The sequence below is a fragment of the Ananas comosus genome, linkage group 13, assembly GCF_001540865.1.
Source record: "Ananas comosus cultivar F153 linkage group 13, ASM154086v1, whole genome shotgun sequence".
Taxonomy (NCBI): Eukaryota; Viridiplantae; Streptophyta; class Magnoliopsida; order Poales; family Bromeliaceae; genus Ananas; species Ananas comosus.
This window is the reverse complement of record NC_033633.1, coordinates 30,607-55,109: the sequence shown is the minus strand read 5'-3', so window position 1 is coordinate 55,109 and position 24,503 is coordinate 30,607. Positions and strand designations below refer to the sequence as shown.

The window sequence follows — 24,503 nt, the reverse complement described above, 5'->3', positions numbered from 1 at the left end:
CATCAACCCTATGGCTGTGGCCTTTGGACCGGGGTAAATTGAGGCCTAGCCAAAATATATAATAATTAAAGAAAAGAGGCAATTGATTAGGGAGTAGGCTATGCTGTCGGAAGCATAAACCAGTTGATACTTTTAATTTTTTAACCCTTAGATCAACTCCATTAATTATTTTTAATTATTGGATTAATATTATTAATCAATGAGAACCACTCAACTCCAGGGAGACCACTCAACCCTAAGGGGACCGCTATCATCTCAACCGTAAAATTTTTTATTCAAAAGCTAAAAAATCGGAAGCATCAACTATTTTATGTTTCCGATAGTATAGTAGCTCTACACATTGATTAGGTATCCTTAAAATTTTTTTGATTTTTTAATTTATTTCTAAAAAATTAATATTAAAATTATTTTTTTTACGTTTCAAATTATTTTAAATATATCCCTAAAGTTAAATTTTATTAGTGAACTAATAATAATGGCCGTTATCTCGGTAAAATTATTATTTTACCCTTTCAAATATACCTTTCTACTATCACTAATTTTTCTTATTTATCCTTAAGTTAATGACAAAAAAAGTATTTTGATTTTTGTTCTCTTTAAATATACCTTTTACCATCACCAACTTTTCTTATTTGCTCTTAAGTTAAGAATAAAAATGATATTTTAATTTTTTTTAACTCTGATAAACATTTAACTTACGTTTAAGGCCAATTTGCATAAAAAATTCATTAATTTTGGGCTTTTGCAAAAATGGGCCACATTTTTCATTTTTGCAGATTCAGTCTGATTTTTCAGCAAACTGACCAAAATACCCTTATACCTTTTTCTCTCTCCTTTTTTTTTTCTCTTGTTCTTTTTTTCTTTCTCTTCCTAAAGAGCGGCGGAGACAGAGGTGGAGGCGGAGGCGGAGGCGGAGGCGGAGGCGGCCTGCTTCGATTTTGTCCGGCGCATCCTTACTCTCACCCGCACACCCCCATCTTCCTGGCCTCCAACCCCGCCGAGGCCGCGCCGCGACTCTTTTTTTTTTTTTCCTTTCCGAGTCTCCTCCACCGTCTCCGACGACGCATCTCTCGTCCTTCCTTGCCCTTCTCGTCCTCTTCCTCTTCCTCCTCCTCTGCCGCCTCCGACGACGACGCATCTTCGCCGGCACCGATGCCGACACCGTAGAGATCATTGCGGCACTGCAGCCTCGGAGCTGGTGGCCCTTAGCGGCGTCATCCCCGACGTCGTGGCCGTTGGTAGAGAGAAGTGACAAAAAAAATATAGAAGAAGCAAGAAAGAAAAAAGATAAAAAATTATAAAAAAAAAGATAAATATGAAATTGCACAGTTAAAAAAATGTTGCACTATTATGAATATAAGTTGCACTATTTAAAATATAAACTGTAGCTTTAAGATGAAACTTACACTCTTTAAACGAAAATTACACTATTTGAAAGATATTTACACTGTTTTTTCTCTCATTGCACTCTTTCAGATGTAAACTGCATCCATTAAAATGAAAGTTATACTCTTTAAATGAAAGTTGCACTCTTTGAGAGATATTTATACTGTTTATCTTCTTGTTGCACTATTTGAGATGTAAACTGCACCCCTTTAAGAGATATTTATACTGTTTTTTCTCTTGTTACACTATTTTTTTTTAATTACACTGTTTCTTCTCTTAAAGGGTGTAATTTAAAATAAAAATAGTACAACAAGAGAAAAAACAGTGCAACAAGAGGAAAAACAGTATAAATATCTCTTAAGCCCCCGTTTGGTTGGGGGTTAAGGGGTGGAATAACCCCTTAACCCCCAATTTATACCCAAACACCATGAAAAAAGGGTGGGGTTTACTAACCCCACTCCCCCTCCCAACTTTAACCCCGCACGCATCCCGAGCCCTCACCTTTTTCTTCTTTATCAATCATTAACCCCACTCCCCTTCCCAACTTTAACCCCGCACGCATTCCGAGCCCTCACCTTTTTTCTTATTTATCAATCATTATCTTTTTATCCCACCTACTCCAACCAAACACAAAAAAATTTTAACACCACTTTAACCCTGAACTTAACCCTATCCCTGGTATAGCTACTTTTTTCTTAACCCCGAACCAAACGGAGGCTAAAGGGATGCAGTTTACATCTCAAATAGTGCAAGAAGAGGAGAAATAGTGTAAATATCTCTCAAAGAGTGTAACTTTCGTTTAAAGAGTGTAACTTTCATCTTAATAGATGCAATTTAAATCAGAAAGAGTGCAATAAGGAGAGAAACAGTGTAAATATCTCCCAAATAGTGTAATTTTCGTTTAAAGAGTGTAAGTTTTATCTTAAAGTTACAGTTTACATCTTAAGTAGTGCAACTTATAATTTTTTTTGCAGTTAACGATACAATTTCGTCTTCATCCTTCTTTTTGTATAATTTTTTATCTTTATATTTTTTTTTCGCTTCTTTTATAATTTTTTTTGGTCACCCCTCTCTGCCAACGGCCACGGCGCCGGTGACGACGCCGCTAAGGACCCCCCGCTCCGAGGCTGCAGCGCCGCAGTGACCTCCACGATGTCGGCGTCGGCGCCGGCGAAGATGCGTCGTCATCGGAGGCGGCAGCGAAGGAGGGAGAGGGAGAGGACGAGAAAGGCGGGAAAGGGCGAGAGAGGCGTCGCCATTGAAGACGGTGGAGGAGAGTCGGAGAGAAAAAAAAAATCCTCCGCTGCGCCGATGTCGGCGGAGAAGTGTCGTCGTCGGAGGCGGCAGAAGAGGCGAAGGATGAGGGAGAGGGAAAGGGTGAGAAAGGAGAGAAAGGGTGAGATAGTCGTTGTCGTCGAAGGTGGTGGAGGAGGGTCAGAGAAGAGAAAAAAAAGTCACAGCGCGGCCTCTGCGGTGTCAAAGGCGAGGAAGACGGAGAGGTGTATGGACGAGGGTAAGGATGCGTTGGACAAAACTGAAGCAGGCCGCCTCCGCCTCCGCTACTCTCTGGGAAGAGAAAGAAAAAAATAACGAGAGAAAAAAAGTATAAAGGTATTTTAGTTAGTTCGTTGAAAAATCGGATTGAATCTGCAAAAACGAAAAAAGTGGCCAACTTTCACAAAAGCCCAAAATTAGTGAATTTTTAATGCAAATTGGCCTACGTTTAACTTGTAACTACACAAGTATTTTTAAATAACGAAGGATATAAGTAAATTAGAAATTTTTAAAATTTTTAAGAAATATATAGGCAACTATCCCTAATTAAAAATTATGCACTATGCAGAATCTTTGGACTTTTTTTACAAAAGAATCTTCTAAAATTTTATAATTTATAAAATAATCCTACCAAATTTATATTTGGCAAACTAATTTTCTCTTTGCTACGTAAGATTTTTTTTCGAAACGCGATGAATCGTTCATTGCTCTTTCATACTTTTTAAAGACGGTGAATCATTTACCGTAGTCTAATGAATTGTTCACTGCATTCATTAAGATGGTATATGGATTATTAAAAAATAAAAAAAAATGGGATTGTTGCGATTATACGTGAATTATTAAAATTTTTATTTGATAGTTAGAATTGCATGGATGGATTATTAGGATTTTCAGTTTGTTAAGATTATGTGGAATTGTACAGATAAATTATTAAACATTCATTAAGATCGTACGTGGATTATTGAAAAATAAAAAAAGGGTGAAATTGTTATGATTATAAGTGGATTATTAGAATTTTTATTTGATAGTTAGGATTGTATAAATAAATTATTAGGATTTTGAGATTGTTAAGATTANTTTATGAAAATTTTTTTGGCAAATTAATTATTCTTTTGTCATGTAGGAATCACGTAAAATTTTTTTCTTAAAAAAGGTGAATTTTCTAATTTTTTACAAAATCAATTAATTATTCACCGCCTTTCATTTATTTATTATTATTTTTTTCTATATTCCATATATAATTCTAACCCCTACATAAAAATTTTAACGAATTACATATAATCTTAACAATCTCAAAATCCTAATAATTTATCGATACAATACTAACTATCAAATAAAAATTCTAATAATTCACGTATAATCCTAACAATCTCACTTTTTTTTATTTTTCATATAATCCACTTCCGATTTTAATGAATGTCTAATAATCTATCCATATAATTCTATATAATTTTAACAATCTGAAAATCATAATAATTTATTTATACAATCCTAACTATCAAATAAAAAAAGGGTGAAATTGTTATGATTATAAGACAATCTCACTTTTTTTTATTTGATAGTTAGGATTGTATAAATAAATTATTATGATTTTCAGATTGTTAAAATTATATAGAATTATATGGATAGATTATTAGACATTCATTAAAATCGGAAGTGGATTATATGAAAAATAAAAAAAAGTGAGATTGTTAGGATTATACGTGAATTATTAGAATTTTTATTTGATAGTTAGTATTGTATCGATAAATTATTAGGATTTTGAGATTGTTAAGATTATATGTAATTCGTTAAAATTTTTATGTAGGGGTTAGAATTATATATGGAATATAGAAAAAAATAATAATAAATAAATGAAAGGCGGTGAATAATTAATTGATTTTGTAAAAAATTAGAAAATTCACCTTTTTTAAGAAAAAAATTTTACGTGATTCCTACATGACAAAAGAATAATTAATTTGCCAAAAAAATTTTCATAAAATTATGAAAAAATTTCAAATACCACTATTGTGGTTTCACACTTTCTTACTTTAGTATCATGTAGTTTAAAGTGTATCAATTTAGTGCCCTTTGGTTTCATTTTTATCTTTTTATTATTGATTTCACTAATTTTTTTCGTTAAATTAGTGACAAAGTTAAAATTAAAAGATACTAAAATGAATAGTCGATAAATCTAGATGGATTGCCTGGAGTTTTCTGTGTATAATTTAATGAAATATTAACAAAAAAATTGACGACAAGATAATAATAAAATAACAAAATGCATATATTTTTAAATATAATGTATTAAAATAAAAAATTGCAAAACTACAAAAAAAATTATTTTTCTAATTAAAAAAATTTATAGTATTATTTCGAAAAAAAATCGGAATCTTTTCGTAAGGTGCACCTAAACCGAGCAGATTTAAGAATAATAAAGTAAGAGAGCGTGCCTTGATAGTCACGGAGGGATCGGGCGATTCTAATGATTCAGCACCGTAACTAGAACTCGTGGACGCTGCTTCGTTCCCCCGTCCCTTTCTCCCCCCGTCAACGCGCCGCCCCCTCCGCCACTCCTTCCTCCGACGACAAACATATCACGCCATTCGTTGGAAAGGGTCGAATCGCGAAGAAATAAATAAATTTGCACTGCGATGACGAAATGGGGGTAGATCTGTAATAGTGGTAGGTGGTGGTAGGTTTCCGCCCTATTCCCCCCTCCTCATCCCTGACCCTGAGTGGGGTGCCCCTTCCGTCGCCGTCGCCGTCGCCGTCGTCGTCGTCGTCGCAGGGGAGATGGCGCTCTTCCGGCGGGGCTCGGGCCTCGTCGTCTTCTTCTTGCTCTACCTCGTGGTGTCGGCGCAGTGCCTCCCGGATCATCAGCAGCAGCGCAGGGGGTTGAGGCGGAAGCGGAAGCACGAGATCCGGGGGCCCATCAAGACGGTGGTGGTGGTGGTGATGGAGAACCGCTCCTTCGACCACGTGCTCGGCTGGCTCAGCAAGTCGGGGCGCCCCGACATCGACGGGCTCAGCGGGCGCGAGTCCAACCGCCTCAACGCGTCGGACCCCTCCTCCCCAGAGATCTTCGTGTCGGACGACGCCGTGTTCGTGGACTCGGACCCGGGCCACTCCTTCCAGGCCATCCGCGAGCAGATCTTCGGGTCCGCCGACACCTCCGCCGACCCGGCCCCCATGAGCGGCTTCGCGCAGCAGGCCGAGAGCATGGGCGAGGGCATGGCCCGCACCGTCATGTCCGGCTTCAGCCCCGACTCCGTCCCCATCTACACCGCCCTCGCCGACCAGTTCGCCGTGTTCGACCGCTGGTTCGCCTCCGTGCCCACCTCCACCCAGCCCAACCGCTTCTACGTCCACTCCGCCACCTCCCACGGCTGCTCCTCCAACGTCCGCAAGGACCTCATCCACGGCTTCCCCCAGAAGACCATCTTCGACTCCCTCGACGAGAACGGCCTCAGCTTCGGCGTCTACTACCAGAACATCCCCGCCACCCTCTTCTTCAAGAGCCTCCGCAAGCTCAAGAACGTCGTCAGGTTCCACAACTACAAGCTCACCTTCAAGCTCCACGCCAAATGGGGCAAGCTCCCCAACTACGTCGTCATCGAGCAGCGCTACATGGACCTCGAGCTCTTCCCGGCCAACGACGACCACCCGTCCCACGACGTCGCCCGCGGCCAGAAGCTGATCAAGGAGATCTACGAGACCCTCAGAGCGAGCCCCCAGTGGAACGAGACTGCCCTTATCATCACCTACGACGAGCACGGCGGTTTCTACGACCATGTGCCCACGCCGGTGGCCGGTGTGCCCAACCCCGACGGCATCATCGGCCCCGACCCCTTCTACTTCAAGTTTGACAGGTTGGGAGTCCGAGTGCCTACCATCCTCGTCTCCCCATGGATTGAAAAGGGAACTGGTCAGTATCCTTTTTTCTTTTCTTTTTTTTTTTTCCTTTTTTGCACTTCTCCTCATCTCGTAACTTGCGGTGATCTGGTTTCTTTCAGCTTTTCTTTTCTTTCCTTTTCTTTTTAATTTATAACTGTGAAAGTGAAACTATTGTTTGCGAGGCCATGGTGATCGTGGTTATTACAATTATCTCTGTGTCTCACCTTGAATTGAGTAAAATCTGTCTACTAGGATAAATTTTCCTGTCATCCTGCTTCCTGTTGTGACGGGGAAATGCGTCCTGTAGGCTGTGTGCTCTTTTCTTTTCAAGCGTCACCATGTACTGTTGGATTAAAAAAAAAAAAAAAATCCATTTACATAGTTGCTTTCAATTAACAGAAAAGCTTCCATGAGAGATATAGTGAACATTTTTTCCCCCTCCTGAACTATACAGCTACACAGGCTTTGAGAGTTTGAAGTCGGATTGCATAGGACTTTATTTTGCTTGGCCATTGACTTGTCCTTCATATGTGACTAGTTATTTTCCTTTGATGGATGAGAAAATTAGCAAATTGGTACCAGTTCCTGTGAGATTTGAACTCCTGAAATTGCTGGGATTCCCTGTTTCTGAGCGCACTACTTTTTTCTGTTTTCACTTATCCAATTATCCATTTTTTTGGATGTGGTAGCAAAACTAGAGTACAGTACCTTTCAGTCTGTGGGCAATCCTTTGGTGAGAATGAAGGTTACACATTGCCAGCTGTTGTAGTGGTCTTGATTTATGTCTACAGATTGTCAATAGTGAATTTGTTTTTGGTTGTTCGCTTGTGAAGAGTAGTCCCGCAAGAAGAAAATAAAATCTGTTAAAGGATGATACATTCTATTGGGCCCAAAATTTTAGGGTTAAGCTTTTGGACTAAATCAGTTTCCAATAATAGGTTTCGGCGCGACCTGGGCTTCACATCATTTCCCCAACAATTTCTTATCAGAATTTCCAATTAAATTTTGTTTATTCATGTAGAGATACTATTTGATATAAATTTATATAGAATATGGATTTGCTTATAATACCTGATATGATTATATGCAAATCTAATGTATGTGCCAAAACTGCTAGTGCGATAAAATTCTGTTACTCAGTGCCTACATAAGATTATCTTCTCTAGATGTTTTTGGTAATAATCTCTATGTCCTAATAACCACACTGGCACCATAAGTTGGTTTCTCTGTTAGATATTCTCATCAGACCAATTTCCCTCTTAATTGCACTAACCTCTATTCTTCATATTCTGCAACTCAGCCTGCTACTTTAGAGTGGAATCGTAGATAAAGTCTTTTAAACTCACTTTCTCTTCCAGTTTAAGGTGGGGTCACAATGCCTTGGTTTGGGAGACAGATATTTTATGTCTAGTTCAAATAGATTAGTTTGAGGAAACATGGCTGAGAGTATATTTTATATTTCAAAGTAGAATTTCCCGGTCTTCTAAACTATGAATGGTGAGTTGGTGACTCTGCTGAGATCCTTCTGCATTTTAGATGGTAATACTCTCAACTTAGATGATACTCTCAACGGTAGACAATGCTTTAATCTGGACTGATGACTTGCAAATTTTCTCACAAGCTCACATGTTATATTATAGCTTAGGTGGCTCCACAGGATTATTTATTGTCTTCTACACCACCATGGTTCTATCAGATCGGACCAAGAAGGAAACCAAGCGATAGACTTGGAAAACGAAGTACCAATGTTTAGCTTTAATTTTTTTAAGATTACTAGTTTTTGGCAAAGCGATCTTTTTGATAGGAAATAAGAATTTTCAGAGAGGTTCTTAGTGTTAGTAGTTTTAACTAATGATAGTTCGTTCTTCTTTAAATTTTAGAAGTTTCATACTGAATGCCTGACTTCTCATCTTTACAGTGATCCATGAACCTAGTGGACCGACTCCCTATTCACATTACGAACATTCATCTATCCCAGCAACAGTAAAGAAACTGTTCAATTTGAACTCCAACTTTCTGACAAAGAGGGATGCTTGGGCTGGGACTTTTGAGAAGTACTTTTCAGTCCGAAAGGAGCCTCGAACTGACTGTCCTGGTATGTGTGATATGTACGTTAAGTTACATTTCCCCACTGCTAATGTACGAGTATGTGTGATATATTTAAGTTTCGCTATTCTCCACAGATGCAACATCTTCGATCAGATTCTTTAATATCATTAAGACATGAACTCATGTTCTGTTATTCTCTTCAAAGTCAGTGTTTTTCCTGTTGCACTGAACTGTGATATTATGCGCTCTTAGATGCCATCATACGGAGTTACATTAAAGCGTTCTGATATTTTTTTAATATTCTAGGATTGTAATTACTATGTTGAGTAGCTTTAGCAGTATAATTACATCTTTTATCAAAGAGTCGAGGCCAATGCTTGGCAGACTAGCTTGATGTTTAATTTAATAAGAGTGCTGTAACTATTCTTGTAACTTAGCATAAGCAGTTCAGTTTTTGGTTGCAGGCAAGAGATAAAAGGTTTTTTTTTGTTTTGTTTTGTTTTGTTTTGTTTTTGTTTTTGTCCCCTCCCCCCCCCCCCACTTCAGTTCTGAGCTTCTGGTGTGTATGCCTATTAATTTTTAGAGACTTGTTTCGTTAGCTTTCAAATTTACATGTCCATTAGCATAAAATAGCCTCTCTGTGCATAATTTTTGGATGTTAATGGAGTAAGATTTCTGTGTGAGTGGGTTAGCAGCACAAAGCCTCTAATCCCTTTTGTCAAAAAAAAATTGTTTGACCAACAAGTGTTGCGGAGTGCTGAGTGCTTAACCTCTATGCCGAACCAAACCAAAAAGTTATTAGACATCTGAGGCTTCATTTGCACTGGTTGCTATTTGGTGTGGCATCACGAACTGGTACTTGTTTATAGTTCATTCAATGTTATGAAACTAATGAGTGAAACATTCATGCAGAAAAACTCCCAGAAGTTGTGAAATCGCTGAGGCCATATGGACCAAAGGAAGACTCGACTCTCTCAGAATTTCAGGTGGAGCTGATTCAACTCGCTTCGCAGCTGAATGGTGATCATGTGCTCAACACCTATCCAGACATTGGCAAGGGCATGACTGTCGTTGAAGCCAATCGATATGCCGAGGATGCTGTCGCGAGGTTCTTGGAAGCTGGCAGGACTGCACTAAGGGCTGGAGCCAACGAATCTGCCTTGGTCACTATGCGGCCCGCGCTTACTAGCAGAAACAATGCCAGGCTGTCTTCCAGCCACCAAAGCAGTTAAGACATTCATACATCTAAAAAAGGACGTTTGGATCTGTACATACATACCAATTTATATTATACCTATTTGGCGTCTCATTATCTCTACTTGTAACTCATGAGTAGCTTGACATACATATATTGGCTTAGCCTATGTTGAGCGCGATACTGGTAGGCAATCCTGAACATGATGGGATGTTGCTGACTGTTGCTGTTGTGCTATTTTAAGTTGTTGGGATGTATTTTAGCTTAAAATGGCTGGTAATGTGGCTGTGACTATTACACTTCTTAATTCTTACTAGGACTTATATTCTATTATTATCTGCTGTTGATTGGGTTCTTGCAGGCAGGCAGGCTTTATAGCTGCATAGTTAAGCCTTATTTCAGTGTTGAAAGGAGGAGTCTGATATTTGCCTATTCTGCTAATGGCGTGCATGATCAGTTGGATGTTTCCATTGGTTATAATTTTTACTTTTGGATTTCAGTTTTGCTGATTGTTATGCACATATTGCTTTTAAAATAGCTGCCTGTATGTCTGACTGTAGTTTGTGTTTTTCATTATATATATATAGAGAGAGAGAGAGAGAGAGAATCTGGTTATGGTGCTTTTCAAAGTATTAAATACTTAGTACTTGTAAGTTTTTATCGTTAAATCTATCTTGTTGATTATTTTCATCCATTAGATCATCAACCAATCGCCCACTTAATTTTAGAAGACAATTATCATTCTAACCATATATCTTTTATGTATTAATGATTTGATACTTTTAAAATATAAAAATTCAATTATATATATATATATATATATAAATATAGTCCGGCTGTTCGCTGGAATCCAGTATGTAATGAGTTCTAGTGCACATCTCAAGTTCCACGAATTTGGATTAATACCCAATGCACACAAGTTTATGATGTTTTGCAATCTCCATTGGCTAGCTTGTCGGCTGCTCTTGAGGCCTGGATCAAGTGTTCCATGAGATCTTGCTCCCCTTTGTATTCCCTTTAGTTTTGTAGATCTATTAGTTTTATTCTCCTTCGTGCCTTTTGCTATTGTTCTTTTCAATCTTAGCTACGGTTAGAAGCCCATCGAAGATGGCTTTTGGGTTGGAACAGTTCTGCATTGGACGGCGTCTAATCACGATTTTTAATTTAATTATTCAAATAAAATATTATGAAATATAAATAAGATTGAATATAATTATAGAAGTATATAGAAGTAAGATAGAATATAATTATATTTATATGCATGTTCGAAATGTGAAGTAATTAAAACTCAAACTTTAGATTCTTTAGTACCAAAAATCAAGCTTTTCATTCAACGTTTGGTACAGTTAGGCCTACAAAACTAACATTACTCAAAAATATAATTATATTTAAATATAACTAAAAAATTAGAACAAATATAAAACAAGCATAGGGGGTAAATATATGCGGAAAAAAATAGTGAGGGAAGAGAAACTGATCAAGGAGAGGTTTAATATATTCAATTGAGAGAGAGAACTGATCGGCGAGAGGTTTACTATTTACGATCGAGACTAGGCACACTTTGAGGTACTGGGTGTTGGAAGGGGGACTCCTGCCTCCGCATCGTCGGATCCACGGAACAGGCGGCGGCGGCGGCGATGGGGGATGGAGCGAGCAGCAGCAGAGGGAAGGGGAGGGGGGAGACGTGGGTGATCGACCAGGGCAGGGTGCGGTCTCCTTGCGGCTACTGCAAATCCAACACTAATTCCAGCATCTCCCATGGTGCTTCCACCCCTTCTTCTCTGCTCTCTCTCTCTCTCTCTCTCTCTCTCATCGTCTGGATTCTGATTTTGATCGCTTTTGATTTATGGTCGCTTGTTAATTCCATCTCAGTTTAGATTGTTCTTTTCTCCTTTTCCTCCAATTGATCGGATACGGTAATCCACTGTGAATAACATCTTTTCGTGATGACACATAACTGCGTTTTCTTACTTTTTCATCCCAGAATAAGATCTTTTCGAGACGATGCGCAACTGAGCTTTTTAAAATTGCAAGATATCTAAGGATATCATAACATATTCGACAATAACTTTAGTGGCTCTGTAACATTTTTGAGCTACTTGTGTACTTGGAAGGACTTATATGCTCATGCTTATATGGAATATAGCTCTTAAATTTTATTGCATTCTGATGTGAAATTTCGTGCATATAAATGTTGGGCGCTTGCATTAGTTTTTCTTTATAGGGGGCTGGTATCTCTGTACTAGTTTTCTTCTTCTTTATCCCTCCCCCTTCCCCTTTATCAGTCCTGCTCTAAATTCTTGTATTTGAATCGTCTCTGATTGGTGATTAGATGATGTATGCTCTGCTATAACGGACTATTATGGCCTTTTCCATTGGAAGCTTGCAAAAAATGTTATACTAGAAAATTAAGCTAACGACTTACAATCATTAAGCATTTTGCTTGTTTCGGATTGTTTGTAGACAGAATAGAAGCTTAGTTTCCTGTCAGTTAAGTTATTTTACATAAATATCTGCTTTGTGTTCTATTAAAGTTCTCATGCTTGTGATACTTGTGCAGGCTTGTGGGCCAACCGCTTGACAGCTGACGACTACCAAGGTGCAGCTTTATGGACCTTTTTTTTTTTTGAGAGAAAGGTAGCATGCTACCCGCTTCGTTTATCTCGTAAAGAAATAAACTTAGCTAGAAATGTGAATCAACTAGGATTCGAACTTGAGACCTCGGGTACCAACCACCAAATCCTTTGCCACTTGCGCTAGGAATGGTCGGTGCTTTATGGACTTATTAGATTTGAGTAATGATGGTTTTGTAGCATCACCTTTCGATAGAGAAAAACTACACTGGAAATCACCATAACAAAATTTTTGATGATTAATGTTCCACAGAAAAGAAACAGCTCTTCAAATTCTCACTAAAATATATGAGATGAACAAGAAAATCATCGGTTTCTTTACAAAATTTGAAGTTCTCTTTCTAGACACTATATGCAAACAAAACAAAACTGAGTATTTATTTAGTTTTAACTTGTTCTAAAACCATTAGTGATATAAGAAATGACATTTATTTATGCAAACACTTCCCTTAATGGATAGGCTCATAACTTCTATTATGTTTACAATGTACAGAAAGTCTGTGAGTGGTTTGAAAACTTAATTATTGAGCAAACTTGGTGGAATTTTACCAGGATTTGTTCACCCACCTTCTTGAAGTAACTATTAGTTCTTGAAGTCTTACACAGCTTCCACTGGAAATTACTTTTTATGATGGGCATTTATACATGTACATGACATGACCTATAACCACAGCAATGTTCTCAACATGCAAATTTCCAGTCTGTAAGCAAGTAGACAATTTGAGCAAACAACTGTTCTCAAATTCCATTGTCGCTTTTCAGATATTAACTGAAAGGAATGAGCCTGGAATCTTCTCTCTCTCTCTCTCTCTCTCTCTCTCTCTCTCGCTTCATGGTCAGCATGTTCATTTGTCCTTGTCTTTCGGAGACTCAGTCCTTGTTTATTGTTTGCTTAAAAATAGAGCTACTTGACCGTGGTTGGAGGAGGTCTGGTTGTTATCTTTACAAACCTGAGATGGAAAGAACATGTTGCCCATCTTATACCATTCGTTTGAAGGCCAGTGATTTTGTTCCTTCCAAAGAGCAAGCTCGTGTACAGAAAAGAATGCAAAGGTATCTTCTTTGTGATTTTTTTTTTTTTAGTTTATAATGAAGATGAGAATTTGTCAGATTCTCTTTCCTATCATTGCTATGACAAGAACTTCTCGTGGATTCACAGTTATTGTTTGTGATGTCATCCAAATTGCATTAGTTTGCGTAAATACTGACAAAAAAAAACTGGCGCAGGTTTCTTGATGATGTGAAGGATGAAGATTCCAAGGATGAGATGAACCACCCAAACAGCTCAATGAACCAGGCTACTAATGCATCTTCCTCAAAACTTTCGACATCATCAGGAAAACAATCTCCACCTGGCACATGTGAAAATTTGTGCAAAGATGGTGAGTTTCTTTGTTATTTGGCAGACAAGATTGACTCTGCTATAAATGCATGTTTCGGGGCTGGTGAGTTTCCTTCTGTCCCTCAACTACCCAAGGCTGTTGTTAAAAAGGTGAGCCGTCAAATGAAAAACAAGATAATGGAGACGGATGATCTGTTGTACACCAGCAGCATCTCTTTTCAGATATCAGCTGCTATTAGAAAGTCATGGCAAATGGACGAGAAGCCTGCCAAATTAGGCTCATCCTTACAGGAGAATCAAAGTGAAAAATCATCAGATGTGTCTCCCAAAGTTATTGCGGAAAAGCTGGCAGAGTCAATGGAGCAGGACGGAGGAGTTCCTGGATTCCTAACAAAAGCTTGCAATGGCCATCTTAACTTCTATTCTACTGTTAACACAACCTCAAAACTAGTTCCTGAAGACATACATACGCAAACTTCAAAAGGAGGCTGTTCAAAACGAAGCTTCTCAAGTATTAACACTGATAGCCTTACTCGTAAAAGAAGAAAGCTTGAGATACGGATGAAGACCTCAAGTTTTGACCCAGAAGAGTTTGCCCTTTACAGGAAGTACCAAATAAGAGTGCATAATGATGAGATAGTCACAGAAAATTCTTATATAAGATTCCTTGTTGACACTCCAATTATATTTGTTCCACCAAGTAGCCTTGATGATACCGTTCCACCTTGCGGACTTGGCTCTTTCCATCAGCAATATCTAATTGATGGGAAGCTCGTTGCAGTTGGTGTGGTGGATATCCTGCCAAGATGCCTGTCGAGCAAGTACTTGTTTTGGGACCCTGATGTTGGTTTCTTATCTCTTGGAAAGTATTCAGCTCTGCAAGAAATAAATTGGATCAAGGAAATGCAGGTGCATTGCCCTGATCTTCAGTACTACTATCTTGGTTATTACATTCACACCTGCAGTAAAATGAGATATAAAGCTGCATATCGACCGTCTGAGCTTCTCTGTCCACTCCGTTACAGGTACACCTCCTCGTAGTCATTCATTGCCTTCACATCAGATTTTGTACTGTCTTTGGTATAAATAGCCTACAGATTAGGAAAATGGGTAAATTGCACCATTATTCGCCGAACTTTAAGCAAGTTTCATTTTGGCCTTGAACTTTGACGTTTGACGTTAGTGGTCCGTAAACTCTCAAAAGAGTTTTAATTTAGTCCTCAGTGTATGTTTACTATTAGAAGAAAAATTATTGCCTACACCTATGTACTATTTATACATCTATATACCATGAATTTATCAACTCTTTTTCTCATCTCATATTTCAACAATATCTTCCATTGAGTTGCAATCTTTCTCTGCGTAGAAATTGCACAGAGATGAAGCGCCGATGAATTCATGGTGTATGGTTAGACATGTGAACTAGGTGGAGGCAACAACTTTTCACTAAAAGGTAAGGATTAAAAGGAAACAATGTTGAAAGTTTAAAGACCAAAATGAAACCTTATTTGAAGTTCTTGAATGTCGACTTCGAAACTCAAAAGTTTGACGACCAAAAACTTGGCTTAAAAGTTTAGAACTGGTAGTGCAATGTACCCTTAGGGAAATACATGTCTAATATTAACAACAGTCTGTTGATGAGTGAAAGTCAAATAAGTGAGCTGAAGAGCGGAAATATTTCTTGTAAGTTCCTAATAGTCGAATTAAGTAACCTTATCTGTAGTATATTAGACAAACTGAAGTACACCAGAAAAGTGAGATATTTTTCTATTTAATGAAGATACAAAGCATTAAGCATCCATCAAATGCTTCTACATATAGATCAATAATGCGCATTGGATTTCATTAGAAGTTTTAGCATGAACGAGAAGATCAAAGTTGTTCAACAATGAGATGTGCATTTTCACTTAGCCACCCTATAGTTTGAGATGTTTGACTTTATTAACTTACAAAATGAAAAGCTTCGCTTTATTACCGTAGAAGTATCTGCTGTTTAATAGAATAGTAAAATGCTATGATTTACAAACCATAAGATGGTAAAGTGTTATATTTTACAAACCACCGATAGGTATAGTATTCTACTAATCTATTATTTGCACTTAACCACTCTATTTGTAAAATATCGCATTTGGATACCTATTTGAAGGCACTTCTTATGGTAAAACTAAGGTCAAAACCATAGGGTAGCAAAACGAAACTTTTCCAACCCACATAGTGGTGTGTGAAAATGTGCTAAACAATCTCTCTCTCTCTCTCTCTCTCTCTCTCTCTCTCTCTCCCCTTTTTTAACTTTTAACATTTTTTGTGGGAGATTTGTTTGTCTCTGACGATTGTAATATGCTACTGCAGGTGGGTGCCATATGATATTGCAAGGCTTTTTCTTGATAAAAGCCCATATGTTGTACTCTCAGATATTGCCACTACGCAAGATCAAGTGCCGTTACCTCAGGTTTCTGCTAGTCCTGTTGATAACTCAACTGTTGATTGCCTTGATGGATCTTCTGATGATGTAAATGAAGAGACTGGTGCTCAATACGAATATCCAGACGCAGGGGTGGATGATGTGCATTGTCGAGAAGCTAAAAATGTGTTGCTGATGGGAGATTCGAGATATGCTGATATTATCAACAATGTTGTGTTGGATGTGAATGGGTCCCGTGTGAGATTCAAGGTACAAACTCTATTCTTTTTACTTCCAAGATATAGAATTTTTGACTTACAGATTTTTTTTTTCTTTTTCCGATTATACTTAAAGATCTAATTGTGATGGGGGGTTTTAGGCTGTAGATTAGCACACTTAACATAGGAATGCATGGTAGAACTCTTGATAATTAACAATCAACTGAAATCAGTTAATGTTTCATTTTATCTTCTTAATGCTTTCTTTGTCTAGCAGTCACTACTGTTCTTTTGCTTTAGTAAGATCTTTACAAGAGTGCGTTTGCAGTGTGATTTCCCTTTATTTTTTCACTGACTCTGGAAGGAAGCAGGTTAAACTGCAGTATCTTCTGGTTTATTGAGTATATTAGAAACTTTGCGTATTGTTAATGTTAATATTCGTCAGGCCTTTTAGTGCTTTAGTATTGTCTCGCAATCTCTATTCTTTATTTTACTTCCATTATAACCATACAAAACGCAGTTGTTTCTTTTTCCTTTTTCCTTTTTTAATAGGAACTTCAGCAAGTATTTGGCCCAATTAAAAGGAGATATATTGTTGAACTGGAAAGGAAGTTGCACAGATATGTGAAAGTTGTCGGGAAAAAGCTTGCCAGTCGTATCATTTATTCCCCTTGATAATCTTTTTTATAACAGTATATGGACTCCTCTTGTATCAAACCTTCACAGATAATTTGAGCTCTCTTTACCAGGTCGGGTTAATTGCACCATTGGTCTGTAACTTTTACCCTTGTTTTCACTTTGACCCCAGACACTGAATTTTTGCAATTGGGGCCATAACTTCGTTAGTTGTTTTAATCAAGTCCTTTCCTTTCTGTCAACAAAGCTTATTAACTTGAACAAAAATTGCCACATGGCGTAATTTGGTGTCAGTGTGGCAAACATTTGTGGCACTTTTCGTTCAAATAACAGGTTTTTTGACAGTAGTTGAGTGAAGAAGCTAATAATAGATGTTCGTGATCCAATTGCAAACGTTTAAATGGTTAGGGACCAAAGTAGAGACTAGTGTAGATGTTGGGAATTGATGGTGCAATTAATGTACCTGGTTTTCTGGGATATATACGGTGTTTATTCCCAATAAAACATTTGCAAAAGGAATGTGATTTATTTATGTTTAAGGGTCTTGGGTGTATATAATTTGATGGGAGTTATTTATGGCTTTGGATTTCTGCATGTTGTGCTGTTTTGGAGCTACAGCTGTATGACTAATGAGAAACCAGTCAAACTGTTATGTTGTTGGTTTTATTGTCTTGTAACTGTCAGTTATCTTTCAGTTCTTCTTTTTCTTTTTCTTTTTACTTTTCTTTTTTTTTTACTCCTGTTTTTTTTTTTTTTGGGAAATCAAGCCACGGGCCCATCCTAAGTAAGCTTGTATTTGAATGAGTCATTTAAGGGCTGTTGTCACACAAATGCAGCACTCAAAATTTAAAGCATTGGAGATAGCAGATTTGACCATCTTGTGAGGATGCCTCTGCTGATCTTTTGGTTTATTAGCGGCCAGCTTCTGCATTGGATAAGAGTCGCAAAAAATGAGCCAAATTGGAAGAAATGGTTGTAACCGATCCCAACAACCCAAAGAGAACTCCGGTGTTTTCCTGTTGGTCATACTTGTTTGCTGATATAACAGTGAATTCTAGTTGATTCTTGATGCCTCATTTGTTGTATCGAAAACTCAATGATTCCTGCCTTTGATGATGCAATGAATAATTCAGAAGTCCGAGCAAAAGCTTCCTCATGTTGGAGCTTTGGCTGCTTTAAGGGGATGATGGTCAAGGACTTGACGTGGGCGTTCAAATTGCATTAATAGCACATGCCTAACACGTCCTATGACTATAACACAAGACTTATGACGAACGTTTGTGTTTGTCGCAGGTCGCAGTTAGTAACGAGGATATTCTTGAACCCAGTAGTTCGGTTGCTTTTTTTGTGTAGGTGGCGTGTTAAAACGATTAGGGTTAATTTTATACAGCTCTTTGTAAATTATCCCTAAAAATTATTACGTGCTGTGCTTTTCTGAATGAGACTACATGCCGCTGGAGCTGAAGGTTTGGATGATAAACGCTATTCAAGCTGCCCTACATGTCCTTTGCTTTTACTCCTCCCTCTTTTTGGTGGGATGGACTCAACTTGCCTCTCTCTCTTCTTTATGGTGGACGGACTCAACTGAAGCAACAGGGCTTATCCTCCCTCTCCCTCTCCCCTTCCCTCTCCCTACTGCCAGATCCTCCCTCTCCCCTTCCCCCTCCCAACTGCCAGAGTGCCGCCTTCATGACACGCACGCCTCAACCCTCTTACAACTTTCTTCAAAAACTTCAAAATAAAAAGATCTAAACAAAACTAAATAAATAAAAAAACAGGCTACCTACTTACCACCCACCCGCCCACCTGCAGGCTGGTATAGGCATTGCGACCGTCGTTAAGCTGCACGTTGGTCATTTGATCCATCCATTTGTCATGTCTATTAAAAGTTTGAAACAGTACCGTGAGTTCCACATAATAAACTAAACTTTTGCTTTGGAGGACGATGCCTGCGAATCACCAAATAATCGAAATGGTTGCCTATTTGATTGTAAAAACTTTCAACAGTAAAAGACTATAATTCACGACCAAAACATACTTCGAGATTCCCCGAGTGAATTCTCTGACGGAGGAAGGAGCAGGGTGTTGGATGTCAATTTGCTTTAAAGTGGGAGTAGGACCGACATGCGATCAGGTTGTTAAGTAAATGAAAGAAGAGACGGTGACCCCTCACCCATCGCGTGGGCATGAACGTGGTGTGTTGCCTCCTCACATTGGCCAACATCCCTTCTTTTCTTCTGAATTCCGCTTTAATCCAACTAGTAAAGACCGATCTCACTCTAAATAAAAACTGTAATTAGCTGGATCATAACTTTTGATTAAGTTTAAGATAAATGTGGAAATAGAACAAGTCAAATATGTAGCCAAGCTTCGGGCCAATTTGTTTCTCTATATAAAGTCGAAGTTGGGGAGAAGAGCTCTTCAGCCGCGACTCAGACGACCTAAACTCCTAACTGGCCTGATTGTTGATCGAGTAGTCTCGACCTAAGTCTGATTTACAAATCTCTCCTATCAAGTTAAATGAATCGATATCAATTAAAGTCGGACGGATGCAACGTCTTCTAGTTGGAATTGCCAGTCCTAGCGGCTGGCTTGCTGTTTTAGGCAATCCGCATCTTGAAACATGGCAGCCGGGCAGATCCAGATAAACATAAAATAAAATAAGCGGGGTATCAGCAAAAATTTGTTGAATTTATAGGTCCTGTTTTCAATGAAGTATTAAAGTTGGAATGCAATCACATGATAATTCTACTGATATCTTTTTTCTCTTCAAGGGCGTTCGTATTGTCGCAGAGCATGGGCCATGAGAGCACCCTTAAGCCGACATCAACAAGAGGGGGTCACCAGGATAATTTGCTATTAGTATATGTATAGCTAACAGACATAAAGCATTAGACCGATACACCCAAATACAACAGGACGTCCCACTGCTCTCACGCACATGCAGGGATTGTATACTATATGACATTTAACAGAATGACACTGAAATTGATGAGCTAGGCTACACTACAGCTACAGTCAAAAAGATCAACTAGTTTCTTTTTCTCTCTTACCACAAGTTTACTTTGCAAGAAATAGCAGCAGCAGCTAGCTAGCTCTACAGCAGGTCAGCAAGGAGTTCTGCACCGCAGTCGTACGTTGATGGGGTAGCCCTTTAGAGTCCGGGTGGTTGGAAAGAAGACTAGCCTGTCTTCCTCCACTGCATCCCAGCTGCAGGTTCCAATTGTTAGGGAGATACATGAGAAAAGAACGAAATCTAAATTTACTATGAATATGAAGCTGATCAACATCTAGAGAAAAGTCACGGGCACTCCTGATAAAGATTGCAAAAAAAAAGAAGACAGCAACAAGCATAACGGTGAAGTAAACGTGGGATTATATAATACACAGATTTGAATCCTGCATGTCATACCTAAATCGGGTGACAAGATGGTGAAGGAATACAGAGATGACAACACGGGCAAGCTCATAACCCGGGCACAACCGAGGTCCCCCACCAAAGGGAGTAAATACACCAGCACTGCCCGCCTGTTGGAGGGCTTCGTTGCCCTGCACCACAACCCATATTTGCAACTTAATTTGACCATCATTACATATTTCCAGATCCATTACTTAAAAATCACACGACCCAATTTACAAGTAATTGGTACAGCAAATCATGGGGATAAAAATTTCAGATATCTATATACAGTAGAGAAAAAATTTCACGTATCTATGTACAGTAGAGAAAAAATTTCACATGCCTATATACAGTAGAGAAAAGAGGTACGGAAGAGGAAAGACAACAAAAATTATGCCTCATAATTAATTCAATGGAGTACCTGCCATCTCCAAGGATTAAATGTTCGAGCATTCTCATAGTGCTCCGGATCAAGGTGAACTGCTCGGAATGATGTGAAGACTTTGCAACCCTTTGGAATTGTGTAGCCTGCCAAACAATCAGAGAAGGACGAGGGAAACTTGTAAAACTTAATTTCACAATGAGAAAAAATTTAGAACTTGGGAGTAAAGATATGCTATACCTTTGAAATGAACATCACTGACTGCTCGCCTAAAAACACCACTTATAATGTTTGCTACTCGAAGCGTCTCATTTATCACCTGACCAAAATATCAAATTGCAATGCCGTTAGTTCATGCATAACACAAGAAAGTGCTGATGATTCCTACACCTAGCCTCAGCTGTACCAATTTACGCATTTAGAACAACTGGTAAGACATAGCGGATCAACTTTTTAAGTCATCAAAGACGATATAGATGGAACAATTGCTTATGCAAGACTATTATCTTCAAGATGCTACTACACAAAAAGGAATGGATTCTGTCATTACACATTGTGTGAAGGGCATTGACTTGTAATCGCTCCAGTCCAGGGGCTCCATCTCGTCCTTTTTCATGGCTCTGATTTTGTCATGTTCTCCCTGTCCAATACGTGTAAAATAATAGAGAAATGTTCTGTATGCATGTTGAAAAGAGATAAGTATGAAGACAAGACAATCATTGCATGTAAATGTCTTTTATAGACTAGTTTATTTACTGTAAGACAGCGACAGCTCATTGTGGTCGCACTTGCCATGAAGGACACTGGACTCTTGAATCATTCTCATATTCAAGATAAGATTTTGTGTATAGAATTCAAAGGATCTGACCGCTAAATCTAGCCTTTCATTATTAAGAAAACATTCCGCTCTTTAAGAATGCTTTGTTAAATAATGCAAAAGAGAAGCATCACAAAGAAATGGGACAGATGATCACAGGTATTTTTTTTTAAAATAAAAAAAAATATAAACTTGAGCTTACTAATTTCACGGCAATAGAGACAACTGTAAGAGAAAACTGAGAACTTGAATTTACAAATTTCAATAATCTTTCAAAATGAGAATATCGAAATTCTGAGCTACAATAGTACACAGTTGTCAAACAATGCAATTTAGCGCCTCTTCGCTATCCCACACAGAACAATGGAATTTCAGATCTCTAATTATCTCAAACAGAATAAGGGCCAAAGCGTAACTGTTATGTCCTAGTAGCAGTTTAGAGAAAAGTAGAACACAGCACGCCAATACAGACTCTTATGACAAGGCATGGGAGTGCATGTCCAAGTAGGGGTTCACTATATCCCCATGCAATCTTTTGTTGTAGCAAGCTTAATTATGCGTATATATAATATCAACTTCCTCTCTAAAGATTGTACAACAAGAAAATGAAGAAACAAGTTAGCATAATGTAGTAATGTCATTAGATTTTTTTTTTTTTTACCCCCCTTTTGGGCTTCGACCCTGTTTTTACTTGAAAAAAAAAATAATAGAGTAGTTTGAGTAGTTACGGCAGAAAAAGCTGTACTTGTAACTAAATGCATAGCTCTAACTGGTGTTGGGTAATACGTCCCTAGCTTTAAAGTGTGAATGTTTTGGACCACAGCTTTCCCGGGCTATGCTGGCCCTTAGCAAAGATTTGGGGCTAAAAGAAGTACAAAGATAAACGGAAGTACACGTATGTAACATAGTAATGAGTTGGGAAAATTACTAAGACAGTAATAAAGCACCAGAAAATAGATAAAAAAAAGTCAGGACACACAGATTTTTGACAGGGGAGATCCGAGATTGAATTGAACTTGGCGACGAGAAGGGATAGGTAGATGATACCCTGAGGAGGGCGAGCGCGGAAGGGGTGTCGGTTAAGAACTTGACGGCCAAGGTCATGATGGTGGAGGTGGTCTCATAGCCGGCCACCAGCAGGGCCAACAGGAAGTCCACCATCTCCTCCTCTGACAGGCTCCCACCTTCTGCCTCCAGCAGCTCCTCCACCATATCCTTCTTATACATATGCCTCCTCCCTGACGCCACCGTCGGTAGGCCCTGCTTTTCTGCCGCTGCTTCTTGGTCCTCCAGCCCTTTCTCACCCCGTGTTGTCCTCTTCTTCTTCGCTTCCTTCCTCTTCCTTATCACCTCCCTCAGCGCCTCAGCCACCTTCTTCCGTGCCTGAGCGAGCGAAAATGAAACAAAGGCGCACCGAGAGCCAATCAATCAGTTAGCTGACAAAGAAGGAAAGACAGAGGTGTGCACGAGGCGACTTTTGAGGGACTTTTGAGGACGAGATGATGATCGATCGGACCTTGAGGGCGCGGCCGTAGGTGGTGAAGGAAAGGAAGGAAGGGAAGGGGATGGAGAAGAAGCCGTCGATAAGGAGGACGTACTCGCGGCGGAGGGACTCGGTCCACTCCCCCGGGTCGAAGCTCATCAGCTGCTTCACGGTGAGCTCGAAGGTGATCTTCTTGGCCTGGTCCAGCAGGCGCACAGCGAGGCGGGTGAGGGTGAGGGAGTGCAGGCGCTTGTGGAGCGGGCCCCGCATCAGCAGCAGCGAGTGGGGGCCCAGCAGCGTGGAGATGGAGGAGGGGTAGCTGCACTCCACCGCCCCCCGCCCCTCGCCCGCCAGCACCAGCCGGTTGAACTCCGGGTCCGCCGAGAACACCGTGCGCTCCCCGAACACGTGCGTCGTGAAGAGCCGCCCGTGCCGCCGCACGCGCTCGTCGATGAAGGGCTCCGGGTTCTCCGTCTTGTACGCCGCGATCAGCTTCAGCGTCTCCCCGACCAGCGGAAGCCCCACGCTCCCCGGCGGCAGCCTACGCCTCCTGCTACGGCCGCCTCCCCCTACCTCGCGCTTCCTGCCGGCGCCCTTCCTCCTAATCGCGACGGCCAGGAGGCTTAGGAGGACGAGGACGACGAGGACGAGGACGAGGAACGGATGGACCTCCGCTAGCAGCAGCATCTCTTCTTCTTGACTCTTTGAGTTTCCCCCCTTCTCCCCCCTCCCCCCTAGTCCCTATTAGCCCTCTACCTCTATCGATGTTATCGATGTTATTAAAATGGGAAAAAGTGGGATGGAAGCGCAGAGGAAGAAAGGGGAAAGATAGTGGTGTCCGACAGTCAGAGTGGGGGACTCCGCCTCGGCCTCAGCCTCAGCCTCAGCCTCAGCTGGGCCGTGGCGTTTTTAAATCCGCTCCCGTTAATAATTGAGAGCTGGGGACGGAGAGGCGCACGGATGAGAGAGTATTATTGTCAGTCAGCCCCTCTCTTTATTTTCCGGGGGCCCACCCGCGGAAGCCAACTCATTTTCTTCTTCTGGAGTTCTGGACCCGGCGCAGAATTTAATCTGCGAATTATTGCACGCTTTACCACCTATCTATGCAAACAAATTTCAGATTTCCCTTGAATTTCAAATTCAGCGGATCTAATCATCAAAGATTCCAATTTTAGCAGATTTAGAGCCCTTTTGGTATCGAATCGAATAAATAAAATAAAGTTAGAATAAAAATATATAAAAAATGCTTTTATATTTTTTTCGTAAAATTCTAAAAAAATATATTATATTTAATTTATTGTGATGTGCGAAATACGATATTACGTATAAAAATAAATATAATATTTTTTTTTTATCGTTTATAATCTATCCACAGTTTGAAATAAAATTGATGTTTTTACTCCCTTGGAA

At 39.5% G+C, this 24,503-nt stretch overlaps 3 protein-coding genes across 5 annotated transcripts; 2 read left to right on the top strand and 1 right to left on the bottom strand.

Moving 5' to 3' along the window:
• Window positions 5,098–10,114, top strand: LOC109719080 (non-specific phospholipase C1). The gene is made up of 3 exons (XM_020245599.1): window positions 5,098–6,568; window positions 8,456–8,632; window positions 9,499–10,114. The coding sequence occupies exons 1-3, from the start codon at window positions 5,437–5,439 to the stop codon at window positions 9,816–9,818; spliced, it is 1,629 nt and encodes a 542-aa protein (XP_020101188.1). The 5' UTR covers window positions 5,098–5,436; the 3' UTR covers window positions 9,819–10,114.
• Window positions 11,209–17,677, top strand: LOC109719079 (arginyl-tRNA--protein transferase 2-like). 3 transcript variants are annotated; one of them, XM_020245597.1, is made up of 6 exons: window positions 11,209–11,542; window positions 12,342–12,380; window positions 13,317–13,467; window positions 13,642–14,781; window positions 16,106–16,427; window positions 16,896–17,677. In XM_020245597.1, exons 1-6 carry the CDS (start codon window positions 11,419–11,421, stop codon window positions 17,001–17,003), a joined length of 1,884 nt encoding a protein of 627 aa, XP_020101186.1. In that variant the 5' UTR covers window positions 11,209–11,418; the 3' UTR covers window positions 17,004–17,677. The 3 variants fall into 3 exon arrangements, with proteins under 3 accessions (XP_020101186.1, XP_020101185.1, XP_020101187.1); XM_020245596.1 differs by having other exon boundaries at window positions 11,211–11,542; window positions 16,928–17,677; XM_020245598.1 differs by lacking the exon at window positions 11,209–11,542 and having other exon boundaries at window positions 12,360–12,418; window positions 16,928–17,677.
• Window positions 19,716–24,053, bottom strand: LOC109719081 (cytochrome P450 90A1-like). The gene is made up of 7 exons (XM_020245601.1): window positions 23,127–24,053; window positions 22,658–22,993; window positions 21,344–21,433; window positions 21,034–21,112; window positions 20,833–20,939; window positions 20,424–20,560; window positions 19,716–20,221 (listed from the first exon to the last, which is right to left on the bottom strand). The coding sequence occupies exons 1-7, from the start codon at window positions 23,778–23,780 to the stop codon at window positions 20,119–20,121; spliced, it is 1,506 nt and encodes a 501-aa protein (XP_020101190.1). The 5' UTR covers window positions 23,781–24,053; the 3' UTR covers window positions 19,716–20,118.